General features: G+C 36.6%; 1 protein-coding gene across 4 annotated transcripts in view; it reads right to left on the reverse strand.

Moving 5' to 3' along the window:
* Positions 1-26,155, reverse strand: part of rhbdl3 (rhomboid, veinlet-like 3 (Drosophila)) — a 107,881-nt gene that overhangs the window by 14,390 nt on the left and 67,336 nt on the right. For all 4 annotated transcript variants that reach the window (XM_067374442.1, XM_067374441.1, XM_067374440.1 and 1 more), the window contains one exon: positions 23,340-23,488. In XM_067374442.1, the coding sequence (XP_067230543.1) occupies positions 23,340-23,488 (149 nt within the window). The remainder of the gene's footprint in view (positions 1-23,339; positions 23,489-26,155) is intronic.

Below are 26,155 nucleotides of genomic sequence, written 5' to 3' on the forward strand. Positions count from 1 at the left end.
CTTTTATAATGTCTTTATGTACTTTTTGAATCTTGAATCTTGATGTTGGTTGCATGGAATTTTTATTTTTGCGTAAACTATTCCTTTACAATGCTTCACTTGATCGTATATCATAATTGTGAAAGAAAAAAATCTGATTATTATGCCACACACATGGCCTTAACCTCCAGATGATAAATCCAAGAGCATTTTGGATTTAAATTGACTTCAAATTAACTTGACTTCAAATTATGCAATTAGATTAGCAGAAGACATTTTCTAATACATTTAAAGAAATGCTTATTTTTTTTTTTAAAAAATCAACAAATAAATCCCAATTTAAGTAAGATTTGAAAATGCTGTTGCTGTGATCTCATGTAAAAGTTTCCAATACTTGTCCGAATAGAGTAATGTTTTGAGATGAGGTCTGGTGGGTTGTCTATGTACTCTGACACAGAAGTTACCTGTTTCTAGCATGAGTCATTTTCCATTCCCACTACTGCTCCAACTTTGTTTAGTCCTGTTTTTTTTTTTTTTTTTTTTGAAGCCCTGACCATTTCTCCAACTGTTCTAATTCTCTGAATTTCAGCAGTGCACATGGAAAACTGTTACATATGAAGTCACCTACAGCACTGTATGTGAATCTGGCCCTTAATAATGACATATCTGGGTGACAAAGAAACACTTTTAACTACAAGTAATATTCCTCATGTCACATACTTGGCTCTCCTCAACATTACCAAATAGATCCTATAGGATCCCAGTGGGTCAAAATCTGGACCCAGATCTAAAATAATAAGAAGCAGGACAAGGTCAGAATAATTATTCTCATAGAACAAGGACCTGAAATTCACTAAGCTTCAGATAACTGGGGCATGTAACTTAACTCATGATGAATGATCATGCAGATATGAAGAAAGAATCAGTGACACACAATTTATTCAGGATGCTGATGAAGACATCAGCCTGACAGACAAAGGCAACAACGAAATAAACCTGGATAGACTTGCATGGGTAGCCTTGTAACTGAAAGTGAACATCTCTGAATGCATTAGCCAATCTTCAGTATAGGTATACAAGAGACAGTTTATGTCCCCAGAAACATAATTACTTAAAAGAAGAATTTGCATTAATGATCTTGAATTATAAGTTGCTAGGGCTCTGATCTGAAACTGATCTGTGCTCCAGAAAAAATCCACTATTTCCAGAATAAGAGATTATTAAATCACTGATATGAAAAGACTGAAATAAGAGGGTAAATTTTAAAAAGCAAGAACAAAGTTTTTACACACACTAAAAAATATATATGATACAGTATGTATACATGTAATGAAGAAGTGCAATGGTTAATTCTGTTGTGGCTTTGTTGGGAACTACTTTTTTCACTGAGCAAAAAAAGAGTGACAACATTGTGTCTCAGTATTAACTTGTTTATTGAAGTGATCATAATCGAACTGTTGGTCTGAATATCACCACATTAGATCAGAGCAACAACACCCTTGCTTGTGTGATATTGTATAAGTATATAGTATCCTAGAAGTCTTGAATTGTGCCCACAAAACACAAGAAAGGCCTCAGACATGAGCTTGGGATGTCGACTCAAGGACATGTGAGCATCCAAACTATAAAATCTAATAAATGTGTGTAGAGAGGACCAGTCTGTCGCATCACATTCTTGCTGCAAGGGGGCGCCTCTTGTTAAAGCCCTGGAGGATGCAACCCCCCTGGTAGAATGAGCCCTAACGCCTAGAGGGAAGCTTGACTGCGCGCCTTATAGGGGCAAAGTCTAAGCAGGATGGTGAGATGACAAAGCCTGCAAATCCCCATTTCTCTTTAGTGATGAGATAGCATTAGGAAAACTATCTTTAGAGTCAGAAGCTTGACTGGCTAAATTAGTTCAGCCGGAACCGGGAACACTTCCTATAACACCAGATGTACTTGTTACATCAGAAAAAGAATGGCATCTACGCTAATATTAGTCTTTCTGTTTATCCCGAGGTTTACCATAGTCAACCGGATTCGGGGCCGTTTCCAGATGAGGACGAGGACCGGTGCCTTGACACGACCACAACGCAGCCCTGTATCAGCAGAGATCGAGTCGACTAGATCATCCATTGTGAAGACATCATCAACACGACAGCCAGTGCCACAGTTTCCTCAAAATTATAATCACGATTATTAATCATGTTTATTCTATCAAAAGAGTAATGTAACTATGGCCATTTTACAAGTTCTTTACCAACCTACACTTCACCCAAAAGGCCTGTAGGTGGCACAAAGACTTAAATTTAACCAACTATGATAACTTCGTTAGATGGTAAATCAATACAAAACATGGATTTGGTGAGCGCTTTGTAATATGTATTCACATTAGATTTTAAAGCAACAATTTGTTTACGAATTTGCCGGGCAATTTGAATCTGGTTTGTCTTATTGCAAAGCAAAGAAAAATCATTTCTAGCTGATCGACATTACGAAAACTGGTAAAACCTTTAGGAACTTCAAAAGATAAAACAGCGAAATTCCTAATATTACTTCCAATATTTCCAAATTATGTTCATTTTCATAGAGCGGGCCAATATCGTGACGATTATTTAAAATCAATCGAGAGAAGCAGATATCGCTATCGTGATAAAATATGATTAATCGTGCAGCCCTAATTTAATTTAATTTGACTTGACATTTGATATTCAACAGTATCCTTGACATTTATTTAACAGTGCTTTTGATCTGCCTGCACTGACACTATTCTTTAAAAGGAAAAAATATATACCAATTATCAATGTAAAGCTGCTTTGACGCAATCTGCATTGTAAAAAGCGCTATATAAATGAGGGTGACTTGACTTGACTGGCGCTGACCTTAGTGGTTCAAAGGGAATGTTGACTAGCCCCTCAAGGACCACGGCTATGTCCCACAAGAGAACTTTCTCTCTGACAGGTGGTCTCAGTAGCCTAGCTCCACAAATTAAGTGGGGGATCACCACTGAAACCCAGTCAATCAGAGCGTGGCAATCTGCAATGGCAGCCACAAATACTCTGAGAGAAGTAGGACATATGCCTTCTGACAACTTTTCCTGCAGAAACTCTAGCACTGAAACAATCTTGCAGTGTACCAGGTCTGCATGATGAATAGTACACTACCTTACCACTACTTAAGGGCATACATTCTTCTACAAATTCTGGCAATCAAAATAGTCACAACTACAGTTGTGAGCCCAAGCCCAGAATCTGTTAGCCATGCAGGTTCCAAAGCTCGGGCTGGGCATGGAATATCGTCCCCTGCGCCTGGTCTCTCCTATAAGGTATCACCCAGGTTGAGCCGTTGGGGAGAGATATTATTTCCGAGAACCAAACTCTAGTGGGCCAACGAGGCGCTATGGCCAGGATTCCCAGGAGCAGAGCGATTGGTGGAAACACATAAAGACACATTCTGGGCCATGCTTGGGCTATGGTATCAGAGTCGTCAGAGAGTAAAGGGGACATTGCGCTGTTTCCTGTGAAGAGGTCCACCTCTGCTTCGTAAAATCTTTCCCAGCTTTGTCTAACTATGTTGGGGTGGACCTTCCAATCACCTTTTGTCACCTTCCTTCTGGACAGTAAATCTGCTCCCACATTCATGTGTCCAGAGACAGGAACTTGTGCTGAGCCCAAAGCAGAACCTGCTGTGCTAGTTTGTTCAAACGGAGTGAATGCTGTCCACCCTGGCAATTTATGTAAGTGACTACAGCAGTGTTATCCACCCTCACTAGGACATGGTAGCCCCTTAACCAGAAATGCAGCCATCAATTTGAGGCAACTGATGTGCCATTCGAGATGATAGCCTCTCCTGATCCCTTGGCCTGGACGGCCATCTAAGACAGCTCCCCAGCCCATCAAGGAAGTGTCTGTCGTTAGCATCTTGTGACAACAACACGCACCTAGATTGGGACCCAAGGGTAGTAACCGGGGTATGAGCCGATGGCGTGTAACCTTTATTCGCCTTTGGGGATTGGCCCTTGGATGAAATCCCCTGGCTCTGAGCCACAACTGAAGTAGTCTCATATGCAGAAGGCTCAAAGGAAATACCAAGGGCGCAGCTGCCATAAGACTATTCTTTGAAAATTAAGAAGTGTAATCTCCTGACTTAGCATTGACATGGAGTCGCAATGGAGCCAGCACTGCATCCATGCATTTTGTGTATGTGCAGGGTGACAAGGCTAGGCCAAATGGAAGAACCCGATATTGGTAAGATTCACCCCTGAAAGTGGAGGAACTTATCAAATGTCATGTTGTATCTCCTTGTGTCTTTTAGCTTCCCGGAACCTACTGACAACAAAGTTGACAGAGTCGCCACATAGGCTGGAAGGCAACATGGGAGCATCAAGGAGAAACACACTCCTTCGACAAGATCACAAGATCTCTTTGACCTGGGGCATCGTCGTATAACCCTGTGCCTTTGTACCTGTGACATCGATTTATTCGACTATCATTGGTGCAAAGACACAGGAAGAACAAGGCTTACTCCATGACTTTGTAAATTTGTCATTCTGGTGCCTCCCCTTGGCCACATGACAGAAATCTGTTGTGTAATTTTGATCATCTGGTGGTCTCTTTTTCCTTGTGGCCAGTCTAACTGAAGACTGTTCACAGCACGAGTCACTACATCGAACAGCTCATTAGGATCTATCGTCACAAGCAGAGCGCTCAGAGGCAGCATGCTCGAATTCCATCTCCTCAAGAGAACTAACGTCTTCAGCCCGGTCTAAAGAAGTGCCAAAGCGTGCTCCAGAAGTGGGCTGGAGGACCTCTTGATCTGGTGAAAAAACAAGGGAAAAGACCCATCTTTTGCCCTTCGCCCAGATCGACACGTGAGCCCCATGATATTAACATTAATTTTCATGTGTTTAAAAAAAACTGTTGACCTTTAAAATGTCCTTTACCCATCAGATAACAAATAGAATCATATGAAAGGGATTTAGAGAGGTAAAATAAAAAGGTTAGTAGACAATGCAAATAGAACGTTTCCATTTCTGCTTCAAACAAAATGTCCTGAATGATAACATGTGGTGTTTAATGCTGCAGTGCATCACAGAATAAGTCATGTGTGCTGGTGGTCACACCAGGCGAGAGAATGACTATTGAAAATGCCTGTGTCTGTGTGAGAGTGTCTGTGTGTTCTCTTATTGGGATTCTATTGGTGCAGCAGAGAGCAGATTACTAACTTGGGTTAATAGGGAGATTACTCTGTAGATGAGTGTAATATAAAGCATTAAACCCCACAGATCACAGCACATCAGACACATCAACTGGGGACAGAGGCCTTCAGTTCACCATGCCAGAAAAATGCTTTTTGAAATGTGCTTTAGTATGTTTTGTGTGCCTGAAAATGTTGCCTTGAGGCATTTTAAAATGCCAGAAAAGAAAAAGCACAAATTAGCAGCAGTGGGCCACATTGTAAAGCTGCTACTCTTGGACGTTTTTAGATAAACAATTAAATGACTCTTTACATTACAACAAAGCAAATACAAAGTTCTGTCATGAAACTCTAGATGGCGCAGGCTAATAGGTCCTTTAACTCAACCGGCTTGTAATCACATAGTTATCTATAGGGCACAGGTTCCTGCTGTATCAGTGGCCAATGAGCTTGACATAACATTTGCCTTAGCAAATCACGTCATAGAAGTCAGATAAATCCCAACACACAAACTATTTCACCTAGATATTATCACTCGAATTAGTAAATACAAAAAACTTCCAAACCCATTTAAGGGTAAAAATGTAATTTATGTTCAATAAAAAAAAAAAAAAAAAAAAAATGGAGATAATACTGATAAACAAATGATAAAGCTTGGGTTGCTGAATATTAGATCCTTTTCTTCAAAAGCACTTATTGTAAGTGATATTATCACAGACAATAATCTAGATGTGCTGTGTTTGACAGAAACCTGGCTAAAACAGTGCATTGTAGTATCCCTGAGGAAAAATTCAATTAATTCACTGCTTTAGGAGAAGAAGAATTGTCTAAAGTTGTTAAATCATCAAAATCAACTACATGTATGTTAGACCCTACACCAACTAAGCTATTGAAAGAGATGCTTCCAGAGGTCATAGATCCTCTTCTTACCAAAAACTTTTAAGCTGGCTATTATTAAACCTTTCATTAAAAAACACAACTTGATCCTACAGAATTAGTCAATTACAGGCCGATCTCAAATCTTCCTTTTCTGTCAAAAATACTAGAAAAGGCAGTATCATCATAACTATGTTCCTTTTTAGAAAGAAATGGTATCTGTGAGGATTTCCAGTCAGGATTTAGACCGTACCATAGTACTGAGTCTGCTCTCATTAGAGTTACAAATGATCTGCCCTTATCATCAGATCGTGGTTGTATCTCTGCGTTACTGGATCTTAGTGCTGCATTTGACACTATCGATCACAATATTCTTTTAAATAGACTCAAATTATTTCGTCATTAGTGGAATTGCATTGTCATGGTTCAAATCATACTAATCTGACCGTTATCAGTTTGTAGTAGTAAACTAAGAAATGCCATATCGATCACAAGTTCAATATGGAGTAACACAAGGCTCAGTAATAGCTCACTCATGCTACCTTTGGGAGATATCATTAGGAAGCATGGCATTAATTTTTTACTGTTATGCTGATGATACTCAGCTCTATATTTCTTCGCACCCTGACGAAACTTATCAATTCACAAAATTAACAGAATGCATAGCTGATATAAACAATTGGATGACCAGTAATTTCCTACTACTAAATTCAGAAAAAACAGAGATTCTAATTTTTGGACCAAAAACTTCTTCACATAATAAACTAGAATACTGTCTAACATTTGATGGCTGCTCTGTTAAGTCTTTGTCGTCAGTTAGGAACCTGGGTGTGCTCTTTGATACCAATCTTTCATTTGAAAGCCATGTTTCTAGCATCTGTAAAACCGCATTCTTCCATCTAAACCATGACATATGCTCTCAATGACAAATGCAGAACAGTTAGTTCATGCGTTCATGACCTCAAGACTAGATTACTGTAACGCTCTCCTGGGTGGTTGCCCTGCTCGCTTCATAAATAAACTACAGCTTGTACAAAATGCAGCAGCTAGAGTTCTTACTAGAACTAGGAAGTATGACCATATTAGCCTGGTTCTGTCAACACTGCATTGGCTTCCTGTTAAACATCGTATAGATTTTAAAATCTTGCTAATTACTTACAAAGCACTAAATGGTTTAGCTCCCCAGTACCTAAACAAGCTCTTAACGCATCATAGTCCTTCACGTCTATTGCTAGTTGATAATACCTAGAATATCAAAATCAACCTAAGGCGGTAGATTCTTCTCCTATTTGGCACTTAAACTCTGGAACAAACTTCCTAGCATTGTTCGGGAAGCAGACACACTCTGTCTGTCACACTCTAGACTAAAACGCATCTCTATAACCTGGCATACACAACACAATCAATTTATGTTTTCAAATCCATTAAAGGATTGTAAGGCTGCACAAATTAGGTCAGCCGGAACTGGGAACACTTCCTATAACACCAGATGTACTCGTTACATCAGAAGAAAAATGGCATCTACGTTAATATTAGTCTCTCTGTTTATCCCGAGGTTTACCGTAGTCAGCCAGTTCCAGGCCGTATCCAGGTGAGATCAAGGACCTGCGCCTTGACACGACCACAACTCAGCCCTGAAGTGTCAACTAGATCATCCACTGTGAAGGCCTCATCGACACGAACCGTCCATAGAGGCATGATGAATACGATCCACAACTGGATGAAACTGGAATAAATACTTTGACTGTTGCGTTCCCAATCGGACTTATGATAGCTGCCTGAATCATAATAAAGCACTGTTCGCTGTTGGCCAGAGGAGAACTATCCCCCTGACTGAGCCTGGTTTCTCCCAAGGTTTTTTTTTCCTTTCTCCATTTTAACACCTGTTTGCCACCTGATGTCACCTGTTGGAGTTTGGGTTCCTTGCCGCTGTCGCCTTTGGCTTGCTTAGCTGGGGTCACTTGACATTTGATATTCAACAGTGTTTTGATCAGCCTGCATTGACACCATTGTATGCAAACTGAACTGAGCTGGATGATGTTCACTACAGTGCTGATATAGATAAATTAACTAAATTAATAACTATTGATTCTGGCAACCAAATGAATCAATACTGAATTTACTTAAGATGGATAATGACACCATTTTCTTTAAGAGCTGCTGCGCAGCCAAAATTATATACCAGTTATCACTGTAAAGCTGCTTTGACACAATCTCACAATCTGCATTGTAAAAAGCGCTATATAAATAAAGGTGACTTGACTTGACTTGGCAGTGCAGCGAGCTTTCAGAAATCCAACATCTAAGATAAGTGCAGCAGAAAGCAGGCAATGCAGTTGCCATAAGGATACAGATATTAGCTTTGCTGCATTTTTGTATTAGCGTATCTAAAGGAGTTACAGCAATTCCTAGTATATTTTGTACAGCAGCAGCATGTATAACAAATTCAGATTGCAATGTTAGCAAATATCAACAGCAATAGAACACTTGCAGATGTTAGTTAGACGGTTAAGTAGACACTGTGTCTGCCAAATTGTGTAAGATGAGTCATGTGTCATGATTTAAAATGCAAACGATGTATTCACTTTATTCACATAAGAAGAATGTGAACAGCTGCATTCGGCAGAATTATATTGGGCATATACTATTTCATAACTACAGGACAAACAGAGATTTATGCTAAGGTTGGATACTTTATCGTCAGCTTATTAGTAGACATCACTGCTGTCACGTAGAATGGTAATTATCATTGTAACTTACCTAGAGTGTGCCAAGGCAGTTCCATTCATTTCTCAAACAAAAGCAAGAGCATTTAATATATAATTTTGGCAAACGCTCCACTGCGTATCTGTGTTTGTGCACTCTGGAAAGCATCTGTCATTTCCGTTTGCGGTGGTGGACTGTGTGGTTGATTGCGGACATGTTTGTTGATCATGAGCGGTAGCCATCAGAGGTGTTTGTTATCAGACAGAATCACTCACTGCTCAAAAAAATTAGGTATTTGCTTTAACAACAAGAGTGTATTAGGAGACTCATTGCAGTGCGGACAGCTCATTGATGTAGCACCACGTCTGAGATCACTGCAGGCCGAGATGAGTGAGCAGTTTTGCACACTCTTGTGGCTAAATGTCATTCATTGAATAAGTGTTTATGTTGCCGTGAGGTCCGACAGTCGGTTGCACGCTGTGAAGTTTAGGAAGAGACATAATGTGGGTTTCACTCTCAAATTGCATTGATTGACATTACCACTGCATGGGACAGAGATATGATATGCCAAATAGTAACGCATTAGCAATGTAACTCAGACAATAGATATATAAAATATTGATTAAAATATCATAGTTGTATCGTTAAATAATGACCTATAAATCTTAATGTTTCATGGTACTTTGCTATTCTTATGGTGGAGATGTAGCTTACACAACTTCTGCGTTAAAGTACTCTTATTAAAATCAGGGGAATTTCTGGATTCCAGAACCAGGATGAGCATTCACATCTAAACATAGGCCTAAACCTTTTATTTAATCTACAATACCTCAAATTATGCCTTATTTGTTTTGTAGAAGGGTGTTTACAGCTTTGCATAAATGTAGGAGTAAAATCCATGCATACAGCAGCAGTGATGCATATTAGGTTATACAGCAGCTGCAAAAGCTTACTGTCATTTGGCATGCTAGCCCAGGCACACATTGTCGTATTGTTCACTAGAGCTAAGCCATTCAGCATGGTAGCCCAGGCACATACAGTCATAGTCACAGGCCAATAGAGTTAAGCCATTCAGCAAAGCAGGCCCAAGCATACATTGTCTAATATGCCAGAGACAAGCCTTATGGCCCAAACTACCCCGGTGAAAAAAAATGTACATTTCTATAATATACTTAAAGTGCTCTATTTTCGTGCACTAATTTTGTATTTAATATACTAAAAATTCTTCTTTAGTACTTCTTAAGATAATCTTAAGAACATCATCTCTTAAGTGTACTCAACTGGGCTATTTTGAGACAGCATGAAATATGAACTAAAATGTGCTTTTAATATACTATTTCTGTATTTAAAAAATATATTTAGATACTACTTATAGTTTGAACCCATCATGTACTACAAGTGGTAACTAAATATATTTTTTGAATACAGAGATAGAATAATAAAAGCACATTTTAGTTCATATTTCATGCTGTCTCAAAATAGCACAGTTGAGTAAACTTAGATGTTCTTAAGATGAAAATAGAGCACTTAAAGTACATTATAGAAGTGTACTTTTTTTCACCTGGGTACTTAGTGGCATGCATACACTGGTATGCAGGTACATATGTAGCTAACAACTAGGGGTGACCCCGAATAGTCGACGATTTGAATCTTCGATAGGAGGAGCCTGATTCGACTACCAATCTCACAGTCGAATCGTCGCAGAAGTGTTATGAGAAGAGAAATGGGGGTGCTCAATATCTGATTTTACATAGACATACTGATTCTTTCCCAGTAGGTTAATATACAGCCTATTATGTTAATACCATAAATAAAAATGTGAAAAGAAAGAAGCTTTTAATACATATTTTTAATGTGCGTGAATAAATCCAACCACCCCTGTGACCGATTTAAGTTTCACTTCCATGATCCGTGACTGGCAGAGGAGCATCTTTGCGGCAAGGATTAAATCTTTAACAATGTCTGGGATAAAGTGTACAATTGGATGCACTGTGAAATGGTAAAAGATGTATGATGCAAGTTGTGCCAACAACTCATGTACTAGAACTCAACAACGACAAACACTGCGGCGCGTTTCTGCCGGCCAACGAGCTGATGTTAGCTGACTATAGCGCGTTATTTAAAAAGACTCAAACGGACACAGGCAGATCGCGTGAAAGACTGGATTTCTTTAAAATTTCTTTAATTTTAATTTATTTATTGATCACTTGGGTCATCTAATTTAATTATTTGTGGCTTGTGTTTTGAATATATGTTCCCCTGCACTTCAGGCATTTTGCAGTTTGACTCGATAATATTTCTGTTCTAATTCAATTTTGTAAATTTATGTTTGATAAAAAAAAAAAAATGTTGATATATATATATATATCAACAGTGTTAATCAAACAGTGTTAATCTGCACGGGTTACTTCCTGGTTGTCATTAAGCCAGCTCGAGCACTTCCGGTGAACTGTTTGCTGTTCATTCTGTAGTCGTTGTACATCGACACATCCATCTATGGTTGACTTTTTAATGTTGTATTTATATTTTAATGTAGTTATCACATTTACCTAATTTGCCAATAAACCAGTTTTATTGATTGCAATAAAGACGAAGCTATATGGACTGTTTAAAAATGCCGTGTCTGTAATTAGACACGCACACACATTTTTTCCCAGCACTTCAAATGTTATTTTTAATGTGATGACCACAAACATTATTTGTTCATCCTTCTGAGATTGTCCCCATTGTAAAACCGAATGTTTAAAAATATAGGAAATTTAACATTTGATAGAAAACACTTATCTAAAAATAAAAAAGACAGTAATTAGCATTTTAACCACCAGATGGCGGCAAAGTTGCATTTATTTGCGCACATATCAGCCATTTCATCTAAACGTTTTTCACTTCGTTTTTGACTAAATATTAAACATTATAAAATAACTAGGTTTAAAATACATTTTGTCAATGTGAAGTATGAAATACTCACAAAATCTTATGAAAAAAATTAACATTTATTGTGAATTACACAGAAAGCGAGCACCGTGCTCTCCCTTTGTAATCACAGCAGCTGTCAGTCAGTGCAGTGCAAGATCAATGATTTCAGCACACTTGTGAAAACACACATTTATTCAATTAATCTAACTAAAGTGCACAATAAATATTTAATTTTTGATGCTTTTTTTCCACATAAAAGTGTGAAAACTAATGGTCGAATTGAATTTAGCCGAGGAGGAACATTGAGGTACGTCTTTATTTATTTATTTATTTTTTATGCTGTCTTGCGTTTGAATAACTAAATTAATGCTATGCCACACTATTTAAGTGACTATATTGTGATTATAAACTAAGTATTACACTACCGATGCTCAAAACACCAGCAAATGACATCTCACCGGAAGTTTTCGAGCTGGCTTATATTAATGCGGAAGTTCTAAAGAACGCTCCGTGCATATAGTCCATTCTGCCTCGTTAAATTTACTCTGTTAAGCTCCGCCCCTTAAGCCAACTCCGAAGACCTGAGCGGAAGTTCTCTCATCGCCATCTTCTTTTGCCTCGCACTAAAAGGTAAGTTTTTGTAATTAACTTATTAAAACGTAAGTTTAATATTTGATGTTAACGATTGTGCTGATAATAATGCAGTTGTAGTTTTTTGATCTGGTAATTTGGTTTAAACTCGGAAATATCGAATAAAGTCACTAGGCCTATGCTGGAGAAATGTGCTTTTTCGTCACAATGTGGTAATGATAAAGTTTAAATTATGTCAGTAATCTTACTTAATTTGATTTTCAGCTGTAGTTGGGTGTATCGATTTAATGTGTTATATATATATATATATATATATATATATATATATATTATATATATATTATATTATATATACATATATATATATATATATATATATATATTTTTTTTTTTTTAAAACGTTTAATTATTGAACGTCACAATAGGTGGTAAGCTGACACATTTTTATGTGTTTGGATGGTCGAAATCTTGCAGGGCTGTGGCTGGTGTTTTCAACATTTTATAATGTAAACGTAACGTGTAGCATGTACTTAGCCAAATGTTATTGTGGATTGAAATATTTTAGCATGTCTTACGACGCTACATACAGAACATAACATTATTTTATGTAAATCGTTCGAATGTTATATAAACTATATATTTGATACTGTTCAGCTCCCGACAGATTAAATATGTCCAATGAAGGTAATTATAAATTCGATTTGTCAAAATGCCACCATTGTATTTTTATTGAAGCCACGTAAGTTAGATGGCGCTGTGGGATAGCATTAACATGGCCCAACACTGCGCAACGAAGAAGGCGATGGGGAAGGCGGAAAGTCTCATTTAAAAATACCCGCTTTTTTGTTTCTCGTCACTTTAACCTTCTGCAATGATCACGGCAGCACGAACAACTATTTTATATTATTGTTATTAGACATAAACAATCAGTTGACTTCAGCAGAGCATCGGTTGATACAAGTAACGCATTTTGAAATCCATTCTTTGTAAGTGACTGTTATTGGCATGGTATAGCACATATTGCTGAACTAACGTATTTTGTTCTTTTTTTGTTTTAATTAACAAGCTTCTCCTGTGCACTCAGACAAGTCCCTGTCTTCATCCTTTGACTCCACTGACTCACAGGACACACTCATTATTGAAGAAAGGTTTTCAAGTACACGAATGAGGCTCGATGATGAAGCTAAAAAAGGTGGGCAACAAGTTATTACTTATGCATTTGAGGGGGAAAGAAAAAAAAACTGTTGAAACTAATAAATCAATTTAAAAAAATCCAACATTAGTTTGATTTTTATACGATTAAACATTTAGAAAAATATGTATAAACCTTGTTTTAAGTATTTTTACATGATATTAGATATATAGATAGATATATACATTTTTTTATTTTTTATTTTGCAGTACATCACAACCAAGGAAGGTGAAAGAAATATGCCAGAGTAATTGTGGTGTTCCTGTATCTCAGTGACCCCTCCTTCAAAAATGGCTACGTAAGTATCACACATTTTCTTTTTCTTTTTTTAACATTTTTTTTTTTTTTTTTTTTAAATGGTGTATTTTGCTCTTGGATTGTAAAACTTTTTTTTTTCTTCTTCTGTGCTTTTGTCTTTCTAAGGAGCATTGCTATGTTGGTGAAAATGCCACCAGTTACTTGCCATGGAGAATCAAAACTATACAGAGAGGCACTGCTAAAGCACAAGCAGTATCATTTGAAGGTACAAAATGAAATGAGAATTTTATTGTGTCATCTTTCACGGCAGTTTTATTGCCATGGAGTTGCATTAAAGGGTTAGTTCACCTAAAACGAAAAAGGTCTGTCATTAATTACTCACCCTCATGTCGTTCTAAGACTTTTGTTGATCTTCAGATCACAAATGAAGATCTTTTTGATGACAGAATGCCGTCAGATTTCTTTCCATAGACAGTCTTTGCAACTGACACTTTGATGCTTTAAAAAGTTCATAAAGAGATTGTAAAACTAATCCATATGAATTGAGTGGTTTAGATCAAATTGTCTGATGAGAATCGTTCACTTGTTATGATGAACTGATTTAATTTTTGCTTTTTCTTGCATGTAAACATTGATCAGTGAACATACGCAGAAGCTCAACCGAAACTGAATAATGCACAAGAACCGTGCTGGTTACGTGCTGCATAACCAGCGTTTTAGCTTCCGGATGAGGTTTGGTTTTGTGTGTTATTAAGGTTTGGTTGAGCTTCTGCTTATGTTTGCTGATCAATGTTTTTATCAATGTTCTGATCAATGTTTACATGTGAGTAAAAACCTCTTCAGAAGTCTCTTCAGATCTAAACCCCAATTCATATGGATTCGTTTTCCAATGTCTTTATGAACTTTTTGAAGTGTCAAGTGTTAGTTGGAAAGGCAGTCTATGGAAGGAAATCTGACAGCATTTTGTCATCAAAAATATCATAATTTGTGTTCCAAACAAGAACAAAAGTCTTATGGGTTTGGAACGACATGAGGGTGAGCATTTAAATGTCCCTTTAAATGTGACTAAAGATTTAACTTAATATAGCATTCTTTAAGCAGTGTTGATCTTAAAATGCTTTTTTATTGTTCATTGTTCATCAGGAAAAGGATTGTCTTGTCAAGGCCAGAAAAGGCGTCTACATCTCATGTAGAGAGATCTTGTCTTCTAGAAGGTTTGTTTTTATTTATTATTATTTTTATAATTATTTTCTTGTAGTTTTCATTATTTAACATTAGTCCTCTGCAATTTGCTTGGCTTTCTCAGAGTGAAACGAGCATTGAGGAGCATCTTCAAGACATCGCTGGAAGTGCTCAGCCCTATCACCTGGCTGTTGAAACCAAGAATTCAGTTCACCAGTTCTTCATTCTTGATCAACATGTCATTCCATTCAAGTCAGTCTTTTTTTGATGCCTTTTGATGATATTTTTAATGGAATTAATTCACCCAAAAATGAAAATTCTGTCATTAACTCTCCCTCATGCCGTTCCAAACCCGTAAGACCTTCGTTCATCTTCAAAACAACAATGAAGGTATCTGAAATCTGAAAGTTTTCTGTCCCTCTGTTGACAGTTTACACAACTAGCACATTCAAGGCCCCGACAGGTAGTAATGAGACATTAAAGTAATCCATGTTACTCTATTGGTTTAACCTCAACTTTATACACGCATTCACACAACGACTGCTTTCATTTTTAACAAATCACTCATGTGTCGTTGTGCTCTCATGTACTCAAGTCCGTTATTGTGTTGCTTCATAAAACTGTTAAGTTAAAGTAAGTTAAATCAACAGAGTCACATGGGTTACTTTAATGTCTTTACTGCCTTTCTGGGCCTTGAAAGTGGTAGTTGTGTAGGCTGTTAATGAAGTGACAGAAGTCTCCCAGATTTCATCAAAAATATCTTCATTTGTGTTCTGAAAATGAACAAAAGCCTTACAGGTTTAGAATGACATGAGGGTGAGTTAAGGAGAGAATTTATTTTTTGGTGAACTAACATTTTAAGGCACACTCTGTTTTTGGCACCATTTATAAAACTATTCTACACAAGATGTACACATTCAGACCACAGTGTACAACAAAGATGTTGACAAAGTGGAAGTCCTTGTATTGCTGAGGTTAAAGCAAGACTGATTAGCTAGGTGGTTCAACAGATTCTGTACTGCATATAGTGATGTATTGTCATTTCATGCAGATGTGATGTATTTTTGTGCATATACGTGTATGTTTCTTGAGCCTGATAACGTTTAAATAAATATTTTAAATGTGATGTCGTTGAACTTGTTTTCTTTTCTGTTTTAAAAACACCAATAGGGTTTTAAAATGTGAGAATTTTTCACTATTACAAATGTAAATAAACTCTAAATAAGTGAAATATTAACACTAATCTGAGTTAATTTTCCCCTAGTGTTAAACTCTAGTAACACCAGAGTTAATTTCTCCTAGTGTTAAACTCAAGTAACACTAAAAAGAGTTAATTTCTCCTAGTGTTAAACTCTAGTAACACTATTCAGTGTTAAGCAGTGTTAAAGTTTTACTCAAAATAGAGTTAATTTAACTCTGAAAATTTAACACTATGACGAGAGTCAATTTATCACCAATTCTGAGTGGGACCAAATACACTCGGGCCGAGTGTTAAATTTGACTCTTATAGAGTTAATTTAACACTGCAAAATTTACTGTGCACACACACACAGGGCTACACTGCGAGATGTTTTATGTGCCATATATGCCGCTTATGGCTGCCCACATGTTTTTATTTAATTTTTAATGTATTTTATATCTTATGTATCATCTTATTTCTGACTTTTAATGCATTTTAAATATTGTTGTCTGGTTGAAAGAGCTGGGAGAATTAGGAAGAAAGCATTTGTGATTAGGTTAAAATTTGGGGGACAAACCATGGGGAAATTTGAGCTGTGGTGCATGGTTAAGATATCTCTGGATTACAGTCAGGACACTTTCCAAAGGGGAAATTTGAACTGCGTTGCATAGATAAGATATCTCCTGAAGGGGGATTAGGGCTGTGTGGCATTGTTTGAGATTGAAACTTTGTTTATCAGTTTGAAGTGCCTCAATAGGTAGCAGTCCTGTCATGTGAGGAAGATCCATTTAGATCTGCTCTGATGGACAGATCCATTTAGATCCACTCTGACGGACAACAACAACAACAACAACAACAACAAAACTCCCTAAGACTTCCTAGCTCATCCATCCAGATAGCAAAATTCTGTTTTTACTGTTATTTCTATTCCTTATGTTCTATTTTTATTCTTCTTCTTTATGTAAAGCACTTTGAATTACCATTGTGTATGAAATGTGCTATACAAATCAAATTTGTAGATTTGCTTGGTGGAATAATGCATAGGCAGATCTAGTCCACCAAGACCAAGCATATGCCCCATTTTTCATACTCAAATCACCTGAATTATCATCTTGCAGTACACTTGGCTTGTATTGTTCAAATATATCACTTGCTCTGTTGGGGGGTAATTCATGTACATAATATTGTACAGCAGCAGCATGTTGTGTATGTATTGGCAGTAGCAAGTACCGTACTTGCTCAGCAGCAGCAGCAGTATCAATAACCTACAGGAGCAGCAGCAGCGTAGCAGAACTATTCCGACAAGACCAAACATATCAACATTGTCATACCCATTACCATGCCAAACATTCCGAGAGTTGTCATGACAGAAATACAAAGTTCTCTAGATGACGCAGGCTAATAATCCTTTAACTCAACCTGCTGGTAATCACATTGTTATCTATATGAAGAGTTTGGTTCCAAAACGCGATAAACGCCATTTTCAAAAAATTTGAGTTTCCGCCAAAATCAGTATTGTATCTGGTCGGTATTGAAAAGTCATTCATTAATTTTGCGCAAAATGCGATATCCGTTGTGTTATTCTGTCATGTTTTCTCCCTTTCTTTCCAAAACGCGACAAACGCCAGTCTCCCTTCTCTGCAGAACGCGATATATCCGCTCAACCAATCACAGCGCACCATTCCATGCACTGTAAACAGTAATGGCGGCGCTCTGAATACACCCCGCATCCTTTATCTACTTTGTACTTTGTGATCAACAAAAACAGAAAAATGAATAATTTCGATGAACATTGCTGAACCTGTGGTGCTTTCTGCGGTGGGGAAGAAACGCAAGCCATCGAAATCATTTACGTGAGGAGATTAAGAAGGCGAGGCACTCGAGTCGGGAGGAGGAAAAATGCCGGCTGTTGCTTGTTTCACGACAGCATCAAACTTCTATCACGCTCCCTAAACTGAACTGTTTATTTTAACCATGCGGTGACGCCAGATACGCCTTGATCGGTAATGACAAACAGAGACATAATTCATTTATAAGATTAACAAGATGACTCGTTGAATTCATTTTGGGAGCGACGAATGAATGTATTTTTAGTCAAATGCATGTACATACGATTAGTATTGACAAAGTTCAGAGGCTGTCATATATGTGAATTAACTTACTTTCAATATGAAAAATAACTTTTATATTGATGGATTAAGTGCATTTTGAAAAAAAAAAAATCAAAACAAAAAAACGTGTCATGCATTTATTGCATTTTGGGGAAAAAATAATAAATTTTTATAATAAACCTTTGAAAATCAAAATCTAGATTTGAATTTTTAATGTTTTTATAACCAAAAGATGCTATGTGAAAGTTTGAAACAGAAAAGAGTGGTTTTCATTTTGCCAATTTCTTGGTAAAGAAAACACCTTTTTACTCAAATTAATCAAAATGGATTTATAGCGTTTTGGAACCAAACTCTTCATATGGCACAGCGGATTGGTTCCTGCTGACATGCTCATCCTTCAAATTCTTGGGTAGCAATTGCCTTAGCAGTGCAGCACGCTTTCAGAAACCGTTCACCTTCCCCAGCTCCACCTGTATGGATCTGCTACGGGTAATTCATGTACGCTATATTGTACAGCAGCAGCATGCTTGACTTGCTCACAACAGGGTGCCATGTATAGATTTTTAATGTTTTAAAATGAGTTTTGTCTGCTCACCAAGGGTGCATTTATTTAATTAAAAAATAAAATAAAAAACATAACATTGTGAAATATTACAATTTAAAATAATTGTTTTCTATTTGAATATATTTTACAAAGTAATTTATGCCTGTGATATCAAAGCTGAATTTTCAGCATCATTACTCCAGTCTTCAGTGTCCATGCTGATTTACTGCTCAAGAAACATTTATTGTTTACAATTGTACAAAATATTTGTGTACAATATTTTTTTTCATGATTCTTTGATGAATAGAAAGTTCAAAAGAACAGTGTTTATTTGAAATCTAATCTTTTGTAACATTATAAATGTCTTTACTGTCACTTTTAATTGATTTAATGCCTATTCATCTTTGCTGAATAAAAGTATTAATTTCTTTAATTTCTTTTCAAAAAAATAAAAATAAAAATTCTTACTGACCCCAAACTTTTGAACGGTAGTGTAAAATGTTACAAAAGCTTTGTATTTTAGATAAATGCTGTTCTTTTGAACTTTCTATTCATCAAGGAACCCTGAAAAAAAAGTACACAACTGTTTTCAACATTGATAATAATAACATATTTCTTGAGGAATTAATCATCATATTAGAATGATTTCTGAAGGATCATGTAACACTGAAGACTGGAGTAATGATGCTGAAAATTCAGCTTTGCCAACAATAAATTACTTTGTAAAATATATTCAAATAGAAAACAGTTATTTTAAATTGTAATATTTTTTTCACAATATTACTGTTTTTACGGTATTTTAAATTAAATAAATTAAGCCTTGGTGAGCAGACAAAACTTATTTTAAGAACATTGAAAATCTCACCAATCCCAAACTTTTGAGCGGTAGTGTATATATTGGCAGTAGCAAATCCCATACTTGCTCTGCAGCAGCGTAGCAGATCTATTCCCCCAAGACCAAACATCAACACTGTCATACCCATTACCATGCCAAACACTCCGAGAGTTGTCATGACAGAAATGTATTTGTTACATACTATTAAGAATTGTGAAAGGTTTTTATTCCTGCTTATTTAACAGCTGTCTATATTCAGATTTGTCAGTCGTGGCATTGAACTGTCAGTTTTTATTTTTTATAATGGCAACTAAACTGTATATGTTGACCATTGTTCAAGACAACATAACAGTGACAGTTTGATGTCTCTCATTTCACTCAAAGGTCTCTCTCTTATCATACAAACAATGTTATCAGATAAATTAAGTTAAAATGGCTTGGACAACTTACACAGTATTTATTTTATTATATAAATGGTAAGCATAAAACATTTGCTTGATGGCTAGAAGCACAGAGATGATTTTTGCACAAGAAGGCTTTAGTGGCTACCCAAGTAAGTTTTTTGGTTTCAAGAAGGTTTTGGGCAGTGTTCATTATAACTTACATGCAACATGCAACAGCTAACATGCTCCAGAGAAGGTTTCATTGGGTAAGAGATCACAAACCAAATCTTGACCAATCACCTGTGAGCAAACTGACATATTCTAATAAAGTCACATATCTTTGGCTCCAAATGAAAGCAGTTCACAGTGAAAGAATTTTTGTGTTGACGATTTTTGACATAATTGCCTGTGCTTCTAATTATTATTAGTAGTACTATTATTATTATTTTAATATTTTATTTAAAGTTTTATAGTTGTATCAACGAACACAAAAGCATAATATTTAACCAACATAGAACAACAAAGTACACACATTTACACAGAATAAAGGGGTAAAAAACAACAACAACAAAAAAAAAATCTAGACTGCCTCAGTCATCAAATATATACAAAATAATTATTGAGAATATAAACATAACTGACAATGTGCACAATTGTTTTGTAAATCAGATCACCACAGGCAAAGAAAATAGCCATACACAAATAAATAAATAAATAAATAAATAGAAGGGGAGGATTACAGAATATATCCTTGTTAGCTTCCAACAGTCTCAAGAGAGGTCCCCTTGTGGTATCAAATCTATTTTTGTGAGCCGAGCTCACCAAAATGTAACTATTCCATTTGGATAATATAAAGCATCTTATTTAACCATCTCTGGAAAAAAGGGGCTTGTGAAGTTTTCCAATTGAGGAGTATTTTTTGGCTGCAATTAAGCAAACCATTAGAGCATGATGATGAGTATTAGGGATAGTATCCATTACATCAGAATAGCCAAAAATAGCGACATTGTGGTCAGGATGAAGGTTAATTCTGTAGGCACTTAAACAATTAAAAAAAAATTAAAAAATGTTAGACCAAAATCATACAAAATAGGGCAAAACCAAAATAAATGTGCCAATGTCTTCTCTGCCGTCTTGCACCTATCACATTGAGAAGATATGGAGGGAAAAATTTTGTTCAGTCTAGTTTTGGAGTAATGGATGCGGTGTATAACTTTGAACTGGATTAATTTATATGCCGAATTTACAGAACAGCTATTTATTCTCGACAGGCCTTCTTCCCAGATCACATCAGACATGTCATCATTCAGTTCAGCAGACCAGGCTATTTTAAGGTGGTTGGTGCATATAGGTGTTGTAAAAGCATGAACAAAACAAGATACCAAATGTCTAGTTTCAGGATTAGAAGATAAAATATCATAAATAATATGGTTTTCAAGTTTATTTATAAACTGTGGAATATTTTTCTTTACATAATTTCTAATTTGCAAATAATGGAAGAAGTGATACTACTGGAGTGCCAATGTATTTTTAAGCTGCAAAAAAGACGCAAATTGATCCTCTATTTAGAGACCTCAAATACAGCATAGACCCTTTTTCCTCCATCCTGAAAAAGCTCCATCAATCTGAGAATGCTCAAACGAAGGATTGCATGATAATGGTGTACTGATTGAGAGGTTTGGTAATTTATAAAATGTATTGATCTGATTCAAAATCTTCAAAGAATTTTTTCAACACAAAATTACTGCTTCCTAATTTACATAAGGATTTACACTTTGCTAATTATTTATATTTAATTTATACGAATTTATATTATATAAAATATGGTTTATATTTTATATTTATGGTAGCCTCCTAATGCATTTTAAAGGAACACTCCACTTTTTTTGAAAATAGGCTCATTTTCCAACTCCCCTAGAGTTAAACAGTTGAGTTTTACCGTTTTCAAATCCATTCAGCCGATCTCTGGTTCTGGCGGTACCACTTTTAGCATAGCTTAGCATAGTTCATTGAATGTGATTAGACCGTTAGCATCGCGCTTAAAAATGACCAAAGAGTTTTGATATTTTTCCTATTTAAAACTTGACTCTTCTCTAGTTAAATCGTGTACTAAGCACGACAGAAAATGAAAAGTTGCGATTTTCTAGGCTGATATGGCTAGGAACTATACTCTCATTCAGGCGTAATAATCAAGGAACTTTGCTGCCCTATCATGGTTGCAGCAGTGCAATGATATTACGCAGCGTTTCTCACATACGTCTCCATGGTTGCAAGGCACGTTCCCTGTGCAAGCAGGGGCTCACAGGCGCTGCGTAATATCATTGCACTGCTGCAGCCATGGAACGGCAGCAAAGTTCCTTGATTATTACGCCTGAATGAGAGTATAGTTCCTAGCCATCTCAGCCTAGAAAATCACAACTTTTCATTTTCTGTCGGTCTTAGTACACGATTTAACTACAGAAGAGTCAAGTTTTAAATAGGAAAAATATCAAAACTCTTTGGTCATTTTTAAGCGCGATGCTAACGGTCTAATCACATTCAATGAACTATGCTAAGCTATGCTAAAAGTGGTACCGCCAGAACCGGAGATCGGCTGAATGGATTCGAAAACGGTAAAACTCAACTGTTTAACTCTAGGGGAGTTGGAAAATGAGCCTATTTTCAAAAAAAGTGGAGTGTTCCTTTAAGCAGTTATATTTTGACAATTGCATTATACTTTGCAGTTATATTTGGACAATTTATATAAATATAAATATATACATATACATACAAATAAACGATTTTTAGAATAGCCCTTAAAAAGCTTACATGTTTTCTTTTAAGCTCACTGTGAACCTATACTGTATAAACTAATAACTAATTTAATTGATTCATAAGCTTTGATTGACTGTCAAATATTTTCTTTCAGCTGTCTTCTCAAACTTTGCAGCAGCAGTATTTCATCTTGCCTTATAAATGTATATTTAGATTCTTGATATTTCTTATAAAAATCTCTTAATCTTCAGAAGAGAAGTTAAATGAGCTTGCGAGAAGTGAATCAAACTGACTCTCTCCATATTTCATTTGATTGGCTGTTCGCTGCCAATCACACACTCCAGAGTTCATTATAAATTCTGAAACATATAAATCAATTTATACAGGATAATGAATTCTGAAGCAAGCCCTGAGTTGACAGAACATTTATAGTGAGCGCTGTGAGAACACTGAACCTGATCTTAACTGGTTTGGATTTATTTGGTTTTGTCAACTCTAATCCTACTCTGAAACTCAGAGTTTATTTTAACAAAATTTTAAGCTATAATCTTCATTTAAGATAATAAAATAATTTTAAGATATATCAATATTTCATGTTCATTAACATAAACAATCACTGTATACTGTAATGATATGCATAGCTAATGTTTAACTCACCCAGCGTGCATGAAGATGTAGCTAAGATAGCGCCAGGCCTGAGCTCTGAGCTGCGGATGGTATGGCAATGGGCCCTTCAGGAAGTATGGCGATGACACCTGCAGAACCCAGCGGTTCAGCTGCAGTCCGTAATATATAAAGACAACAACCTGAGGAAGATGTGGTAAGTAAGAGGCTGTTACTGACGTGTGACACTTGTGCTGTCCTCAAAACATTGGGATACAGAGGAAGCATTTTAACAAATTAAAAAATTATTTTTCATTTCAGTTAGTATTGAGCAAAAACTTTTGTTTCATTTTGGTTTCAGAGTTCTGAGGTCTCCTTACCAAAAGATTTTTTTGTTAAAGACAAATAAATGTTAATAAAGTTCTTTTTATAATAAGGGTACATTAAATGCTCTGAAAATAACAACAATAAAGTTAGTCACATTGTTCACATGCAGTCACTGACAGATGCAGTTGTAACCTAAATATTTTATTTTGGGATTTAACATTTCTAGATGATCTACAGCAATGGAGCTGTCCAAACATGAAGTGCAGGTGGCATGACTTCAGTTGAAAAAAAAAAAAATCATAGCTGTTTGAGTGTTTGTCCGGTCTCATTTGTAACCTACTGTAATTTGATCGTAAATACAGTAATATTCTGAAATATTACAATTTAATTTTTGTTTAATTGTTGAAGTGTCTCATGATCCTTCAAAAACTTTTCTAATGTGCTGATTTGGTGCTCAAGAAACATATCATTATCATTAACATTGATAATCTCCCAAAGAGAGCCGTCCAGGAGAGACAACGGGTCTAAGAACTACAAACCCGATTCCAAAAAAGTTGGGACACTGTACAAATTGTGAATAAAAACAGAATGCAATGATGTGGAAGTTTCAAATTTCAATATTTTATTCAGAATACAACATAGATGACATATCAAATGTTTAAACTGAGAAAATGTATAATTTTAAGGGAAAAATAAGTTGACTTTAAATTTCATGGCATCAACACATCTCAAAAAAGTTGGGACAAGGCCATGTTTACCACTGTGTGGCATCCCCTCTTCTTTTTATAACTGCAAACTGCAACTGCAAACTGAGGAGACAAGTTGCTCAAGTTTAGGAATAGGAATGTTGTCCCATTCTTGTCTAATACAGGCTTCTAGTTGCTCAACTGTCTTAGGTCTTCTTTGTGGCATCTTCCTCTTTATAATGCGCCAAATGTTTTCTATGGGTGAAAGATCTGGACTGCAGGCTGGACATTTCAGTACCTGGATCCTCCTTCTACACAGCCATTATGTTGTAATTGATGCAGTATGTGGTCTGGCATTATCATGTTGGAAAATGCAAGGTCTTCCCTGAAAGAGACGACGTCTGGATGGGAGCATATGTTGTTCTAGAACTTGGATATACCTTTCAGCATTGATGGTGCCTTTCCAGATGTGTAAGCTGCCCATGCCACACACACTCATACAACCCCATACCATCAGAGATGCAGGCTTCTGAACTGAGCGCTGATAACAACTTGGGTTGTCCTTGTCCTCTTTAGTCCGGATGTCATGGCGTCCCAGTTTTCTAAAAAGAACTTCAAATTTTGATTCGTCTGACCACAGAACTGTTTTTTTCTTTGCCACAGTCCATTTTAAATGAGCCTTGGCCCAGAGAAAACGCCTGCGCTTCTGGATAATGTTTAGATATGGCTTCTTTTTTGACCCACAGAGTTTTAGCCAGCAATGGCGAATGGCATGGTAGATTGTGTTCACAGACAATGTTTTCTGGAAGTATTCCTGAGCCCATGTTGTGATTTCCATTACAGTAGCATTCCTGTATGTGATGCAGTGCCTGAAGATCACGGGCATCCAGTATGGTTTTCCGGCCTTGACCCTTATGCACAGAGATTGTTCCAGGTTCTCTGAATCTTTGGATGACATTATGCACTGTAGATGATGATAACTTCAAACTCTTTGCAATGTTTCTCTGATAAACTCCTTACTGATATTTTTTCACTATTTTTCGCCGCAGCATTGGAGGAATTGGTGATCCTCTGCCCATCTTGACTTCTGAGAGACACTGCCACTCTGAGAGGCTCTTTTTATACCCAATCATGTTGCCAATTGACCTAATAAGTTGCAGATTGGTCCTCCAGCTGTTCCTTATATGTACATTTAACTTTTCCATAGTTCTCATGAAATCCAAAATGAGCAAATATTTGGCATGACATTTCAAAATGTCTCACTTTCAACATTTGATATGTTATCTATATTCTATTGTAAATAAAATATAAGTTTATGAAATTTGTAAATTATTGCATTCTTTTTTTATTCACAATTTGTACAGTGTCCCAACTTTTTTGGAATCATGTTTGTATATTTGGGCCGGCCAGCATGGGGCTAATAGCAGTAGACAAACCCCGTCCTGGCAAAATCTCTCTAGGATGTCTGCTCCATGATTCAGGTACCCAGGGAGAGCAGCTTGCCCTGAGTCCAGAGAAGTATCTGGTGTGCCAGTCTGCAAAGAGTGCACGACCGCAGACCCCACTGAGGATTTATATACGAGACTACCGATGTGTTGTCTGATCGCACAAGAACATGATAGGCTCTGAGGTATGGTAGGAAGTACCTCAGTGCCAGAAATTCAGCCATCAATCTCCAGGCAATTTATGTGCCATGAAAAATGATGACCCTGCGTCTGTGAGGGACGCAACTGTCATTAGCGTCTTGCAATGACAAGAGACTCTCAACACAGGTCCCTGAGACAAGAACCAAGGCTTCTTCCACATCATTGGGTAAGAAGACATCTGCACATAGCCTTGATGATGCAAAATCAGTTG

Source organism: Chanodichthys erythropterus, chromosome 21 (assembly GCF_024489055.1).
Source record: "Chanodichthys erythropterus isolate Z2021 chromosome 21, ASM2448905v1, whole genome shotgun sequence".
Taxonomy (NCBI): domain Eukaryota; kingdom Metazoa; phylum Chordata; class Actinopteri; order Cypriniformes; family Xenocyprididae; genus Chanodichthys; species Chanodichthys erythropterus.